This window comes from Salvelinus namaycush, chromosome 6 (genome assembly GCF_016432855.1).
Source record: "Salvelinus namaycush isolate Seneca chromosome 6, SaNama_1.0, whole genome shotgun sequence".
Taxonomy (NCBI): domain Eukaryota; kingdom Metazoa; phylum Chordata; class Actinopteri; order Salmoniformes; family Salmonidae; genus Salvelinus; species Salvelinus namaycush.
Window position 1 is genome coordinate 45,123,946 of NC_052312.1, and position 17,025 is coordinate 45,140,970.

Consider the following 17,025-nt stretch of genomic DNA (forward strand, 5'->3'; position numbering starts at 1 on the left):
TCTGGTCTGGCAGTATGTGGTCCAAACACAGTGGTGCTGTGATATGCCATCACCCCACACACATGCTGTGACTGTTGACACTACAGTTCCCTGAATGATTCAATCCAAGGCAGAGGTCCATGCTACTGCTAGCAAATGATGTAATTAAGTGCATGCAATGACTTGCTAAAATCACACAATTACAGGACCTACACAGCTCTGTACACTGTAGTGCAGTGAGATTCGAAGTCGGGGTCGGGGGAACTGTAGTAGTAGGGGTTGCAAAATAAAAATATATGTATAATTATTTTTGGAACCAAAAATTTGAGGACAAGATGGTACAATATACAAACGTTAATTGGTTTCTTTTCATTTTGATAAGAGAAGAAAATGTAATGCATTGAAGGTTATTTGTTGATGTAAAAATCAAAATGTACCGATTTCAAAGTTGTGTCATTAGACTTGGGCTGGGGCGGGGTCGCGAGAAATTCTTCAGGGAAAAAATGGGGTCCCCGCAAATTTGGCCTGAAAACATGGGGTCCCCGCTGAAACAGTTTGAATACCACGGCTGTAGTGTATATCTTGTATTGTATCAAATCTGCCAGTCTAACATGGAAACTTACTGTGTAGGTTATATTTGTCAGTGGAAAATAGTTCCTCCTGTGTTGAATGGTGAAGCCTCATCACCTATCGAATCATTCTCATCACTTCAATCCAACTTTAGAGTCAGGGGCGCGTTTAGGGTTTTCTAAGGTTATGACCTATTCTACTTCTGTGAGAATCCCATTTGATTCTTTATCAGACCGTCACCTCTGGTGTTTTCCCCAAGCGTTGTCCCTGTAAGGCAAATTAAATGACAGAGAATTCTGTTATAAGATCACGCCTGGATGTTTATCCAAATATTGGTAAAGGCTTCCCCAATATGATCCCCGATCAATTATTTGGGATGATTTAGCAACACATACGGTAATGTGTATATATACATTGAGTATAACAAACATTAGTAACACCTTCCTAACATTGAGTTGCACCCCCCCCCCCCCCTTTTACCCTCAGAACAGCCTCAATTTGTCGGGGCATGGACTCTACAAGGTGTGGAAAGCGTTCCACAGGGAAGCTGGCCCACGTTGACTCCAATGCTTGCCACAGTTGTGTCAAGTTGACTGGATGTCCTTTGGGCGGTGGACCATTCTTGATACACACGAGATGCTGTTGAGCGTGAAAAACCCAGCAATAGTTCAGTTCTTGACACAAACCGGTGCACCTGGCACCTACTACCATACCCAGTTCAGAACGTACTAACGTTTTGTGTCTTGCCCATTCACCGTCTGAATGGCACACTTACACCATCCATATCTCAGTTGTCTCAGGGCCAAAAATCCTTATTTCACCTGTTACCTCTCCTTCATCTACACTGGTTAAAGTGGATTTAACAAGTGACATCAAATAGGGATCATAGCTTGCACCTGGACTCACCTGGTCAGTCTATGTGATGGAAAGAGCAGGTGTTCTTCATGTGTTGTGCACTGTGGTGGTGGCAGTTTTCAACTTCCCCTTGGCTTGGAGACCAACGTTACTGTAAGATCCTCTCTGACCCATTGTCTTTCTGGTGCTTCAAGAATCTGCTTCTCAAGGACATTGCATCGCACCACTTGGGGTGGGATTACTTTGCAGCCCTCTCATTGCTTTTCGTGCAAATCTGTCATCTTTCCATTGGTTTCTTAATGTTTTATTCCATTTAAGTTTTGTTATCTTTCCTTAGTTCATGGAGTAGCCCTCAGACACAGACAGACCAGCTCAGACCTAATGTAATGGCTGCCACTACTCTTTAGGCTAAACATTGTTGTTTTCTCACTATTGCAGGTCACTATTCACCCTGGAAGACCCCTAAACAGGTAAAATGCATTGTCTTCCGAGCCTCAGCTCTCCCATTAATTCTAATTGACTCATTTAGTTAACAAAATGGCTGCACTGTGCATATATGTTGGAGCTGCTCTGATTGACTTTACTACATAACCTTAAATCTATATCTTCTGAACTTTGGCTGCAGTCTTGCTGCTGTTTAGCTGAGAATGACTACTCTATTCTATTCCCTTCCCTTATACTAACTGTAGTGCTGTTGTCGTGTCTCGGCTGCTGCTGTATCCTGGTCTTGAGTTGGACCCTTCCTCTTGCCATCACATGCAGAGGAAAGGGTTAAGTGGCCCACTCATAGATATAGAATTACTAGACTCGTCATACCGCAAGCCAGATGGGCCATGATCTAAATAAATCTTGAGGGTCATTCTGTGTGGTGTATGTCTATGCACATGGCAGTCTACGTCTATGCAAACTACTAGACCAGATGCTCTTCTAGTAATGCTATATCTATGGTCCAGACTCTGGGTTGGCATGGTCCCCTCAACATTCCATCCTTCTCTCAGCTCCTCTGTATCCCTGATAGAGAGAGTGAGAGAACCCTTTTCTAACAGTCATACTGAGAAATGATCACTCATCCATTCTTCCCTTCTTCCTTCATCTCCAGGCTGCTATTGATCTGCTACTAACTTCGCTATCTTTCCTGATCATCTTTTGTCATATCTATGTTTTCTCGGATATCATATATGTCAGACAAAATATACAAATGTTGTATTTTTAGATTTTGTCTAGACAGATTGTAATAACATGTTGAAAGCTGAAACTTTCAAGATGTCTGAGCCATCTTAGACACCTCTGTTCAAACCTAGCCTCGTCTGTCTGTCTGTCTGTCTGTCTGTCTGTCTGTCTGTCTGTCTGTCTGTCTGTCTGTCTGTCTGTCTGTCTGTCTGTCTGTCTGTCTGTCTGTCTGTCTGTCTGTCTGTCTGTCTGTCTGTCTGTCTGGACTCTGTCTGTCTGGACTCTGTCTGTCTGGACTCTGTCTGTCTGGACTCTGTCTGTCTGGACTCTGTCCCCAAACACTCAATAAACACTTGTCATCCAAACAAGGAAGAGCTGCAACAATGCCTCTTAGAGCACTCTCTGAGTTGAGTTAGACATGGTGTATTGCCAAGAAACAAGGTGTGTGTGCGCGCATCCCATAGTTTGGCCATAGTTTGGCTCTGATATAGCTAACCAGCTACTAACCCCAGCTCATTTGTGGAGTCTCCAGCGACAAATCATAACATTCCACACATCCATGGACTCAGAAGAAGCAGTCTTTGTGTTATCCCTGCTTGTCAGCAGCTCTCTCAAGCCCTCACATGGATTTTTCCTCATTGTAGCTCATTTCTGTTCTCCTCTTTGTTGAATCTCTCAGTTTCCAACAGATTGATGGTAATTCTGAATCTGAGTTCCCGGAGAAGAAGTGCCTGGGAAAATAGCTATGGAGTCAGGCAGGCAGGCGGTCCAGCCGAAGCCGCTCTTTCTCTCTCTCTCTCTCTCCCCCCTAGTGTGTGTTTGTTCCTCTCCACACATTGAGCTGTGGTGGAGAAGAGGCAGAAGAGGTTTCAGAGCAACAGCAGCTGCCAACCGCCCCCAACACAGAGTTCAGAGTTCAGGCCAGGTTTAATTGGATATCATTAGTTCCAAGACGATTTCCATAGCCCAAAGAATCTCAGCCCAAATAATCCAACATGGATACAAAGTTTAAAAACAGAGACTAGGGTAGTTCTGTAATTGTGACTCAAAGTTGGTAGAAGTAATAATGATGCCCTGCCTTCCCGAATTCAGTTTGGAACAAAGCCTGTGCATATATGAGTATATTCTCCTATAGTCATGAGTGAAGAACAGAATATACAGTAGTATGTAGTACTATTGGTGTGGATGCAGAGTCAATTTATGGCAGGACCTGAGAGTGTTGTGTGTAGGAAACAGCAGTCTCTAGCCACACACACACAGGTCATACAGTCTTAAAGAGCCTGACTGCCTGTGACTAAATGAGGGGGAAAGATTCAATTCAATTCACAACAACTTTATTTAACCCTCTCAGGGCCAGTTAGGAAAGACTGCCATACTTCATACTTCACTTAGTACATACAGTATAATAGATGGAGGGAGAGAGAGACGGAGGAGGTAGGGGAAGTGACAGTGCTATAGTCTGGTCCAGACTTAATAAGATCCCCTGACTGTCACCCTGCCATTACACGGTCAGACACTCAGACATTCCGAAGATCAGTAGCAAAGATGGGTGGAATCACACAGAGTAGGAACACTTTGATTTTGCCTTGGTCCGATGGAACTAGATGCCTTGGCAGCATCTTTTTATACAGCTCCTGATATCAAATGAGTCATTTTATCGGGTGGTACTAGAGAGAACTATTCTTCTCACTGTCATCCTAACATACCAATGTGTCATCTTCACTATCTCATCAACACCACTCTGTTTTCTAAAGACAACTGACATTTGTACAACACAAGAAAGCAGCTCAGCTTGTCAAAATAAGCCATAGTGTTTTATCACTTCGAATAATCAATGTGGTGCTTATTTCAAATGGGAAGAGAAATCATATTTTATGCACTTAACCATTTAGCTGCGTTGTTTGGTTGTACGCCCGCATAAATTACCACTTCTCTCTTTTTCTCCTGGACGCACACTGAGTGGTTTGGGATTCAACGCTGCTGAGAGTAATTGGGACTAAACAAACCTGTTTTGACACTAGCACTGCTGGCTTTTCTGCATTGTATTAGAGTCACCACAATGGTGTTTTCCACAATAGAGACACCACACATTATCCACCACATCTACATTCCATTATAGTTGCAGAACACACACGCACACGCACACAGACACACAGGTTCATCCAAGATATTCTCTGAGGGGGGTGAATGTGTTTGCACTCCTCCTATCACCATGCCCCTCTAGCATCCACTACAGTCTCTATCATAGAATGTCTTGGGACGTAGCCACCTTACACTGGGCCAGTACCCTCTGTGTGCCCACTTTGGCCATTTGCCGTCTTACGACGACAGTGGCACACTGACATGTTTAATATGCTCTCCGCCTGCCTCCCTCTTCCTCCCAGCAGCCCTGAACTGGTGTGCCTGTGCTCTCTCTCCTTCTGCATAATTAACACACTGCTTTTCCGGACCTGCTTTAATAAGCCTTGGCATCTTTTATTTCCTTTAAAACGTTTCTTCACCTCTCCTCTCTTCATCTTTGTTGTTGCTTTTAATTAGTCGCCGCCGGCTGGTGCTCATGTTGCTTTGTTGCATTACTACTCCCACTAATATTAGACTGCTGTAGTGAATGACAGAGGTCAATGAAGTCGATGACGTCCATGAAGGCCTCTGTCCCCACCTGTATACTATGAATAGCTTGCTACCTGCTCTCACCTCATTTGGTTCGTCTAAGAGGAAGTTGTTAGAGTACCAGGACAGCGCCCCCTTGCATCCCTTAGGGATGTCAGTGAGTAAGGACCGGGTGAGAACCAGGGTAGGGGTGGTGGAGACTGAACCAATGCCCTGATGTTTGATGTGTTTACAGGTGTTGGAGCAGTGGGACGCGGCCCAAGGCCAGGGAGGGGGTCAGGGCAGCCCCCAGACCAGTCTGTCTGCCCCCGTTGTCCCCCACAACGCCCCCTTCCTGACCCGCCACCTTCACAGGGCCTCAGTCCCAGACTCTGCCCTCCCCGAGGGCTTTGATCTGAGCAGGCCCGACCCCTATGATCTCTATGAGAAGTCCAGGGCTATCTATGAGAGTAGTAGGCGTAAGTACTGGAAACACACTAGTACAACAACAACAACAACATCATCAACAACAACAACAGCCCCATAATATCTGTCTGGGGTTCCAGGGGTTAATGTTCTTCTGAACAGGTGGACCTATGAAGATGCACACAAACACATACACACACACCTCATCTCCTGAATGAATCATTGTAGCCCTAACAGTAGTCAGGGCTCCATAGTGCAATATAACAATGGCCTCAGCTCCACCTGTTCTGTTCCTATAGGGACATAGTCTGGGTTGTCTGGGTTCTGTTCCTATAGGAACATAGTCTGGGTTGTCTGTGTTCTGTTCCTATAGGGACATAGTCTGGGTTGTCTGGGTTCTGTTCCTATAGGGACATAGTCTGGGTTGTCTGGGTTCTGTTCCTATAGGGACATAGTCTGGGTTGTCTGGGTTCTGTTCCTATAGGGACATAGTCTGGGTTGTCTGGGTTCTGTTCCTATAGGGACATAGTCTGGGTTCTGTTCCTACAGGGACATAGTCTGGGTTGTCTGGGTTCTGTTCCTATAGGGACATAGTCTGGGTTGTCTGGGTTCTGTTCCTATAGGGACATAGTCTGGGTTCTGTTCCTATAGGGACATAGTCTGGGTTGTCTGGGTTCTGTTCCTATAGGGACATAGTCTGGGTTCTGTTCCTATAGGGACATAGTCTGGGTTGTCTGGGTTCTGTTCCTATAGGGACATAGTCTGGGTTCTGTTCCTATAGGGACATAGTCTGGGTTGTCTGTGTTCTGTTCCTATAGGGACATAGTCTGGGTTCTGTTCCTATAGGGACATAGTCTGGGTTGTCTGGGTTGTGTTCCTATAGGGACATAGTCTGGGTTCTGTTCCTATAGGAACATAGTCTGGGTTGTCTGTGTTCTGTTCCTATAGGGACATAGTCTGGGTTGTCTGGGTTCTGTTCCTATAGGGACATAGTCTGGGTTGTCTGGGTTCTGTTCCTATATGGACATAGTCTGGGTTCTGTTCCTATAGGGACATCGTCTGGGTTATCTGAGTTCTGCAGAATGAGATGTATTATGTTGTTTTGTCTGTAGATGTATTTCTGTAATATGATGGAGTATGACAACGGTTTAAGAGTTTATACTTTTATCTTAGTGCTGACAGATGACTTGATGTTGATACATTTGTACTTGGCCTAGACTCCTTCGTTCGGGGAATCTCTGAATATCTCGCGGATCTCTGCCTCCAGTCGATGTTCTGCCAGAGTGTATAGTCAAATTAGCTATTTTTTTTCAGGAACATCTCAGCCAACAACCTGTCTTCTTAGACCGCTGTATACTTTAGGAGCCAACAATTATATTTGAGCCATTAAAGATCCTGTCAGGGGTACAAGCATAGGGATTTCCTTTCAGTTCATTGAGTGTACGACCAAGCTTTTAACTGGGTTGCCAAGATATGCTCTGTAGAAGGAGTTGTACGACAGTATACCATTGGTTTTTGACATCAGTAGTCATATCTACTGTATGATTCTGAACATAAAGTGCACTCATCCTTTTGACCAGTGCTAGTGACAGTGCTAGTTTCTGTTAAGTCCCTGCAGCTTGATGTACCATAGAGGCTTCATGATTGACATGCGAGGCTCTAGCCGGTAGACATGATAATGCTCTGCTCCTCTCTATGGTAGAATCTCTGTGGGCCTGAGTCAGTCGTAGGTGAGGAGAGAGACAAGCGGTGTGCACGCTTACGCAACACAACCTTTATTAAAGAGGACAGGGCTGTCGGAAGAACTCCACGTCAAAGCCTTCCAGCGTCTCGGTCAATCTTTCTCTGTAGCTTTCCTTTCTCTCCCTCTCCCTCTCTCTGTAGCCTTTTCTCTCTCTCTGTGTGTCTCTATCTCTCTCTGTCTGTCTCTCTCTCGCTCTATATATCTTTCTCTCTCTCTCTCTCTCCTCTGTCACTCTTCTCTCTCTTTCTCTCTCTCTCTCTCTCTCTCTCTCCTCTGTCACTCTTCTCTCTCTCTTTCTCTCTCTCTCCCTCTCTCTCTGTCTCACTCTCTTCTCTCTCTCTCTTTGTTTCTCGCTCTTCCATCATTTCTTTCTCTCCTTTACTCTCCTTTAGTCCTGTGTTCAGTTTAGTGTTAAGTATCTGTCCCCTTCATGTAACATGCCCCCAAAGTGCTGTTCGCTGCTAGGCTACACGTGCAGACTGTTGGTCAGTCAGGTTAACAAGGTTGAGGCACAGGGCAACTTTTAGGAACACTTTACTTGTTTCCCTCAGTGGTGTGGGAGTTCTAGGTCATGAACTGGTATTGGAATTGGTATTTTTCAGTAACCTTATCTAACTAGGACTGTTCTCAATATAGCCTGGAGACCAATACAGGCTGTTAGAGAAGAAAATGCACCCATACCCCACAACCATAGACAAGTCAGCTTCCACTGAATGTTGATAAGGTTTTCTACAGCTGGAAAATAATCATGCAGCAACAGGAAATGAAACAGATTATAATTCATGGGAAAAATGTAGGTGTTGATAATTTATTTTCCAAACTTTAGAATCCTTTTTAAGCTTTATTACACGTTTATATTTCCTGCTGTGTAGGAAAATTCTCAGTAACAAAAGAGTGATCAAATTAAGATCCTACATCTGTAATTAGATGCCTTTATTTTAGTAGGGAACCAAGAGACTCCATTGCATGTGAGAGAGCTGGAGATAGATGGAGATTTATGAATTGTGTACTTTATGTAAACTGCAACACAGTCTGGAATACACCAAAATCATCCTCTAGCCAGCAAGGTCATTCTGTCCTTATCTTCTGCCAACATCGATGAGTATTTTTTCCAGCAATCTTATTTAATATTAACTTAAAACACTGTATATGGGTTCCGTGGTAAGACTTGTGTCAGTCAGTCTCCTTATGTGTCATCCGCCATCTTTGTTTCCACAATTAATTCCTCTGGTATCCCAGCGGACACTGTCTCCGTGATTAAACCTGCTGTAAATAGAGCCCATTTCTCATCACAGTCACTTTGACCCGCTCTACTTCATTTCATAGGAAAGGGTTTTCAGGGTAATGAATATCACTATGCCACAAATCATTCTGCTTTCCAGTAAAGGCCTGATTGCAGATGAGTTTCTGCTCCCCTAACACATACTGTAAATAAAAAGATAGCTGTATTACAAGCCCTAAGCACTTCTTTTCCACAGTGTAATGGATGATGTAGGAACTCTGTGCAGACAATGTGCTGAGGCAAGTTTTTTTCTGTCTTGCTCTAGTCTCAGTCTTTTTAGTAGTCTGCTCTGAGTGAGACAGTTGTAAGACAGTGTGTGTGTTGTATTATTGTTTATGGGTGCTCCCTCAATCTCCCTCCCCCACACAGAGCCAGGCCTGCCGCGGACCACCTTCTCTGTGGACCACTCTGGTATGTACGGTGGCCCTTAAGAAGACTCCTCACAGGGAGGAATAGGGATTATTCTAAATTTTCTTTTTTTTCTGAAACATTTAATTTAATTTGCAATGCATTAAAGGCCCAATGCAGTCATTTTATATCAGTCTCAAATCATTTCTGGGTAACAAATAAGTGCCTTACTGTAATAGATTTCCATTAAAATTGTCAAAATTTGCTTTTTAGCCCAAGAAACATTCTCAAGAAAGAATTTAGCAAGAACTGTCTGGTTTGAGTGTGGAGGGGAAAACTGAAAACTAGCTGTTATTGGCAGAGAAGTTTGGAACTCTCTTTGTTATTGGTCTATTAACCAATATACCGTATTGATGTCCCCATGGAAAGCCGAAACTCCCGCCCATGCAAACCTGCTGATTAGGGTCCTGTGTAAATTATTTTTAACAAGCTACCAGGCAATAACACTGATTTTAAAAAATCACACTTTTAGTGTTAGTTCCATCAGCTGTTGTACAATATTATATAAAACACAGGAATAACAGTGCCTTTAATTTAATGTGTTAACTTCCACAATGTGTGATCAATAATCCTCTGGCTCCACATAAATTAGACATTAGACTGAGGGCACTCCAAGGTCAACACGTGTCACAGGTGTTGTCTGTTCCTTGACCCCAGGGGCAGAGTACCAGGAGGTGGAGGTCCACCTGAGGAGGCAGAAGTCTGGCTTCGGCTTCCGCATCCTTGGGGGAGACGAGGCGGGACAGCCTGTGAGTCCGGACACCCGTGAGAAGGCTCGTATGAGATGGGCGTGGAACCCTGTCATTTTCTCCTCTCTAACCCACTACATACATATCTAACCCTGAACCCTGACTGACTGAGAGACTGGTGATGCTGCTGTGGATGGTTACTGATTAATTGTCTGTAGAGTAACACTCAGCGCAAACATGGAGCCACGTATCTATTCATAAGCACCACTAACATAACAACCACTTATACATGTAATTGCACATACAGTTACTCACTGCATGTTTCTTGTCCACTTGACCATGATTACATATCACTTCAATGTAGTCCTTTTATGAATCCAGCCCTCTGATTGGTCAACCGACTTTTTAATCCCTACCCCTAGCTCTCCATGCGTTCTGATTGGTCTTTTTCCCATCAACAGATTCTGATTGGGGCCATCATAGAGAAGAGCCCTGCGGACAGAGACGGGCGCCTGCGGCCAGGCGATGAGCTCATCTTCGTGGATGGGATCCCGGTGGCGGGGAAGCCCCACCGCTACGTCATCGACCTGATGCACGGCGCCGCCCGCAATGGACAGGTCAACCTCACCATCAGGAGGAGGCTACAGGGCCCAGGTGAGAGGATGGGAGGGGACAGATCTAGGATCAGTTTACTGAAAACTCCTAATCCTAATCATTAGGGAGGAAAACGGAACTCTGACCTTAGATCATCCTCTAGGGTCAAATTCATCCTACTCCAAGAAGGCCTGATAGTCTTACTTTCTCTGGCCTTATGTGGAGTCCGGCTGTTGTATTGTACCATGAATTGTAGAGCTGCAAGAACATGCTGTGTGATGAGTGTAGCAGCCCTCTACACACACCTTCCCCCTCAGATCTCCCCATTCCCTTATGTCAGCTTACGCTCCGGCTGCCTTTGGTGCCTGGGGAGGAGAGCACAGCCACCCTGGTGAGATCCCGTCTCCCCTCCTCTGTCTCCCTCTTCTCCTTCCGTCTCCAGTCATGAAAGGCTGTCTGACTCATCCGTATCGTCCGTGGTCTTGCCTTTCATCCCTCGAACGTTTGATTCAAAGTAACACTTTTGTCTCTCCCAGAGGTCACACTACCTTCAGTTCAACCTTGATCACTGAAGGAGATGTAATGAGCTCTAACATGACATCTTGGTTTTGAGGGAATCTTAGTTCTTAGCGATTGTATCTACAGATATCTTCAATGGAGGTTTTCTTTTGGATTAAAAAGATCTTTGGATGCAACAATACAGCCGATGAGGTGTGAGAGAAACCATGACCTTTCTCTGATTTGATAGCCAGTCCAGACAGGGGCAGTCGTTGTCCATTGATGAGTGCTGTGCTGCTGTGCTGGGCTGCAGTGTGGTGTGGTGGAGAGCAGAGCAGGTTAACTCAGCTCTCTGTTCCCCCCCACAGGAGAGCCGTGTCCAGAGAACGGCCGCAGCCCCGGCTCTGTGTCCACCCAGCACAGCTCCCCACGCAGCGACTTCACCAATGTCACGTATCCTGGCAACAACGCAGCCCCACCCACTGACGCCATGGGTACAGGTAGCACCACAGACGGAGAGCCGACTTCCAGCGTGCAGCAGCCACCGAGTGATGTCATTATCCACCGCAAGGAGAGTGAAGGGTTTGGATTCGTCATCATCAGCTCGCTCAACCGGCCCGAGACCGCCAGCGCCATCAGTGAGTGCTGCTCTGTGTGTGTGAGTGTGTGTGTGTGTGTGTTATTGCGTGTACATGGGTTGTTTACATTACAAATGTACTTCCTTATGGCAATTTCACCTTAAAAGGGAAGGCTTAGCATTTTATTATGCTCTTGAGTTTTCGTGCATTTTAGTCCAGCAGATACGGTCGTTCCAAGCAGAGATAACCAAATCCATTTTGACAGAAATTGCTGAGAGGAAGAGGTCACAACTATAGAAAAAATGTAACACCTCTATTTTTGAACCATGTACTCATCCTCTAACCATCTAACCCATCTCAATTCCAAATGGTTTCCTGACTGTATCAATCCCTCAGATCTGAGGTAGCTAGGCTACAGTACACCGCGTTGCCTTTTAGTGCCCTGCCCACACTCGTCGTGCATACAGCCAGCTGTCTTACATAAGCTGAGAGGGGGCGAGAGAAATGTGAAAAGAGCGAGCAACATAGATAGAAAGAAGAGAGGGAGAGATGGAAAGAAAGCAGCCAACCAGTAAGATTAGCCTGAACTCAGACCCATCCTCAACTAACCATATCTGTGTGTCTCTCACTCTGTGTGTATTGTCCTCCGCCCCTCCTCTCCTCCCAACCCAGGCGTGCCCCATAAGATTGGGCGTATCATCGACGGCAGCCCGGCGGACCGCTGTGGTAAACTGAAGGTGGGTGACCGCATCCTGGCGGTGAACAGCCAGTCCATCATCAACATGCCCCACGCCGACATCGTTAAGCTCATCAAGGACGCCGGACTCAGCGTCACCCTCCGGATCATACCACAGGAAGGTGAGCGCGACGGGGGGACAACGGTCAGTAGACTGGAGATAATAGGGGGACCAAGGGGTCAGCAGAGAACTGTATACTGTAGATGTGGGGGGACTTTCAGGGACTGTTGTTAAAACTGTTTGTCATCTTAAATGCAGCACGTTGTCTTACTGTACAGACCGTTGTACATCCTTTTTTAAAGGAGGTTGTTCTATCTCTGGCTCAGGCACTATTTGCGTGGATCAGAAAGTGATATGTCTGTTTGGGAGAACTGTCTAGTGAGTCGGTTTCTGTCACCATCTTCTAATGCTTCATGGGTGTTTCTGGTTATGACGAGCATCTACTGTAGATTACACACAGAGCATTGTACTGACAGTTCTTTGAAGTAGATGCACCGTGTATTATGTTAATGTGGCTCTGTCTAGCACAGTCTATTCTGTGGTGTGTATCTATCTGTCACTGTGTCTGACACTTCTGTCTGTCTGTGTTTCAGAGCTGAGCCCGTCAGCCCCTAGCTCAGAGAAGCAGAGCCCAGCAGTGACCCAGCAGCACAGTCCTCAGGCCCAGCCCAGTCCCGCCGTGGGCCAGCCCAGCCCTGCAGTCACTCAGCCCAGCCCTGCAGTCTCCCAGCCCAGCTCCCTGACCCACCAGAGCCCCATCACACAGACCCCAGCCCCCCCACCCCAGATCTACACCCACGACAGCAGGTACGGCAACCGGATGGTCACACACACACACACACAGATGCACACTGCTTAAAAACACACACACCAATTCATAGCACCCAGCCCAGTTCAAAATATTGGTCCGTCAGGATTGGGCCATAATTTACACAAGCATTTTGCTAAACCCACAATAACATCTGCTAAATATGTGTGTGACCAATAACATTTGATTTGATTTAAGACGTGCAGCATTTGAGTGCTCTATCATTTCCTATGTATTTAAATGGTTTAAGATGGTTGATCATCTATGTGTATGGGTCAATGTAATCTTTAGGGCTTACAGCACATTTGGAAATCTCACTTATACAGCACAGTAGTATGTTGTTTTTTTAATCTCTGGGGTAAAAGCACTGTTCCTAAGGGAATTACAGGTGAGAGCGAGGTATTCTCTCCCTGTCTCCAGTTTGTTGTATAATATCACTTAACTCTTATGGACTCCTGAATTATTAACCTAAATAGCTTCTTTATAGACCTACGCTGAATATTTCATCAAGCTCTTACAGGGGGCCCAAAAGGTACCCTGTCATTGTCCTTTCCCTCCTGCTCTGGAGAATTCCCCAAAATCTCTGAGTACTCTTATTTATTGCCAACTCTTTAAAAGACTGAGTGTCTTTTTATGTGGTTCAAACAATATATTTCACTTACCACCACTAGTCTTGCCTAAAAGGTAGTTTGATTGAAACAAACAAGGTATTTGTAAATAACTTAGAATTTGACATGAATTGATTCAGAGAGCATTACCTTCACAACCGAATGAAGTCGGAGCATTCATATGAAATGCTTGTAATGATAACCCACTGGGCACATTACATCATTTACACATTGGTAATTGGGTAATATTTAGTTGAGAACTTGATCAATGAGACTACAACATACTGTATATTCAGCCACTCAAAAAGACTCAAAAAGACCACTCAAAACTTAGTTCAATGTCCAATGTGTTATCCGTGCATTCAACCATCGAAAAGAGCACAACCAAATTCCAATGGAAAAACAATGTCAGATTTTTGGTTTAGTTTTCACTGAAATGTCTCACTGCGCTTTCAACCATTTAAAAGCACAGCAAAGTTCAAATAGGAATACAAAGCCAGATATTTAGTTTATTTATACAACAGATGAATGTGTTATCACTGTGTTTCATCTAATAGAGAACCAAATGACGTGGATTGCAGTTGAGATTCCATTAAAAGTGCATGGTTCAGAGATCAATATTGTTACAGATTCTGCACAGATTATTACAGCAATAGTGAAGATCTCCAGAGACCTGCGACAACCTATTCATGCATGCTTTATAATAAGGATTTTATAATTACTCAACCTCAAGGTGGCCATGGATGTGTTACTCATTTTAAAGTTGAATGTTACATTTGTTTGTACGATAGCCTTAATTTAGGCTATATTAAATTGTGTTTGGTTGACAAAGCAACCAAATATCAACATTTAAATTAGATGTATCTACTGATTGCATAGTTCCATCTGAGCCACTGGCTTAATCACATTCTTTAACTTGTATTTTTGGTTGAGTTAGAGACATGAATCCAACATATCATTGGTTAAACTTGTCAACAAGTTAATATGCTATTCATTGTTTATTGTATTTCCAAACATTGAATTGTGTTTGATTTTCAACATAACAATCAAAGTTAAAGAATAGGACTAAATCATATCAAACTTTAAATGCACTTTAAATAAAGTTGGATTTGATTTAGTCCTATTCTTTAACTTAGATTGTTGTGTTAACTTACATATTTCGTTGCGATGGAGACGTGAATCCAACATATCAAATATTAATTTGGAGACGAACTGTAATTAAAGCCAGAGTAAGTCAGTATTACAGGTGGAAGTATCCAAGCAGAAGAGTTACATTTCCTTCAAATGTTTTTATTTGGTGGGTTGACAATATCATTACATTTGAAATCAACCAGAGCTTGAAACCCTAGGCCTATTCTATTGTCTATTTTTAGTTGAATTCTGGGTTGAATTGAAACAATAGCTGTTGATGACTTAGCAAATGCTATATAGGCCGAAATAGTCTCATTGACGTTATATGATTGATAAAGTATAGTCACATTTCATTGAATCTGTGAAACTTTCCCTTTGGAATGACTTTGATAGCAACAGCGAATCTATTTAGTTTTTAAGTGAGATCTCAAAACAATCATTGTCAAGATAGCATCATGGTAATAGTCACTGATAAATATCATATCTAAGCAGGGTGGGCTTGGTTACAACCCTGGATGGGAGACCAAAGGGTAGCTGTACATATATAAATTCTCCAGTAGGAGGTGCTGCCCAGCCTATTGTTTTGAAGAGCTGACGCTGTTTTTAAGGTACAAATTCAACATAGGTTTGTCTATGTTGAAATGTGGTTACCATGACAACCTCATCTATGTGGTTGAAATTTCACCCTCAAAACAGCAGTTTACATTGATTACATTTTTCAAATCCAATGTATTTTCCTTGTAGATTCCTTGTCACAATACATTGACAAATTACGTTGTAACAACGTTGATTCAACCAGTTTATGCCCAGTGGGAAATTTTCCTTTAACTTGATTGGTTGGTTAGTTACAGGTCAGAGGTGAAAGCGAGGCAGGACGTGAAACCGGACATCCGACAGCCTCCATTCACAGACTACAGACAGCCCCCGTTGGACTACAGACACCCTCCTGTAGCAGACTACCGCCAGCCACCCACCCTGGACTACAGACACCCTCCTCTGATGGACTACAGACAGCTGTCCACTGACCCCAGGCACTTCCCTATGCCTGTGCCCCACGACTACAGACAGATCCAGCCACAGATGCCACAGGTCTACCAGGTCAGATACTTTACTCATCAATACAATATTGACCTGGGATGTCTGCTAACTTAAATTGTACTTTTACTTTACATGTTACTTTTATTTTAAGCATGTAAAGCTGTCAAAATGGGGCTCCCAAGTGGCGCAGCGGTCTAAGGCACTGCATCTCAGTGCTAGAGGCGTCACAACAGACAACCTGTTTCCAATCCAGACTGTATCACAACCAGCCGTGATTGGGAGTCCCATAGGGCGGCGCACAATTGGCCCAGCGTTGTCCGAGTTTGGCCGGTGTAGGCCGTCATTGTAAATAAGAATTTGTTCTTAACTGACTTGCCGAGTTAAATAAAGGTACAAATAAAAGAAATACATTCAACTGAAATACATGGGCATTGACAAGGACGAAACAGTAGTTCAGGTAGAGAGGTTAACGAGGAAGATGTGGTAATTCTATCCTGAATGTGTCCTACTCCTTCCCCTCCTCCCTGGTTCTTACTGTCTGTTGTCTGAATGTGTCCTACTCCTTCCCCTCCTCCCTGGTTCTTACTGTCTGTTGTCTGAATGTGTCCTGCTCCTTCCCCTCCTCCCTGGTTCTTACTGCCTGTTGTCTGAATGTGTCCTACTCCTTCCCCTCCTCCCTGGTTCTTACTGCCTGTTGTCTGAATGTGTCCTACTCCTTCCCCTCCTCCCTGGTTCTTACTGCCTGTTGTCTGAATGTGTCCTGCTCCTTCCCCTCCTCCCTGGTTCTTACTGCCTGTTGTCTGAATGTGTCCTACTCCTTCCCCTCCTCCCTGGTTCTTACTGTCTGTTGTCTGAATGTGTCCTGCTCCTTCCCCTCCTCCCTGGTTCTTACTGCCTGTTGTCTGAATGTGTCCTACTCCTTCCCCTCCTCCCTGGTTCTTACTGCCTGTTGTCTGAATGTGTCCTGCTCCTTCCCTTCCTCCCTGGTTCTTACTGTCTGTTGTCTGAATGTGTCCTACTCCTTCCCCTCCTCCCTCGTTCCTACTGCCTGTTGTCTGAATGTGTCCTGCTCCTTTCCCTCCTCCCTGGTTCTTACTGCCTGTTGTCTGAATGTGTCTTGTTCCTTCCCCTCCTCCCTGGTTCTTACTGCCTGTTGTCTGAATGTGTCCTACTCCTTCCCCTCCTCCCTGGTTCTTACTGCCTGTTGTCTGAATGGGTCCTGCTCCTTTCCCTCCTCCCTGGTTCTTACTGTCTGTTGTCTGAATGTGTCCTGTTACTGCCACTCCTCCCTGGTTCTTACTGCCTGTTGTCTGAATGTGTC

General features: G+C 44.6%; 1 protein-coding gene across 1 annotated transcript in view; it reads left to right on the top strand.

The window, feature by feature from the left end:
• The window catches only part of LOC120049146 (membrane-associated guanylate kinase, WW and PDZ domain-containing protein 2-like), a 93,880-nt gene that overhangs the window by 64,864 nt on the left and 11,991 nt on the right, over window positions 1-17,025 (top strand). The window contains exons 10-18 of the mRNA XM_038995378.1: window positions 1,843-1,874; window positions 5,420-5,642; window positions 8,985-9,026; window positions 9,681-9,772; window positions 10,174-10,366; window positions 11,173-11,442; window positions 12,055-12,240; window positions 12,713-12,926; window positions 15,512-15,755. Coding sequence (XP_038851306.1) covers window positions 1,843-1,874; window positions 5,420-5,642; window positions 8,985-9,026; window positions 9,681-9,772; window positions 10,174-10,366; window positions 11,173-11,442; window positions 12,055-12,240; window positions 12,713-12,926; window positions 15,512-15,755 — 1,496 coding nt within the window. The remainder of the gene's footprint in view (window positions 1-1,842; window positions 1,875-5,419; window positions 5,643-8,984; window positions 9,027-9,680; window positions 9,773-10,173; window positions 10,367-11,172; window positions 11,443-12,054; window positions 12,241-12,712; window positions 12,927-15,511; window positions 15,756-17,025) is intronic.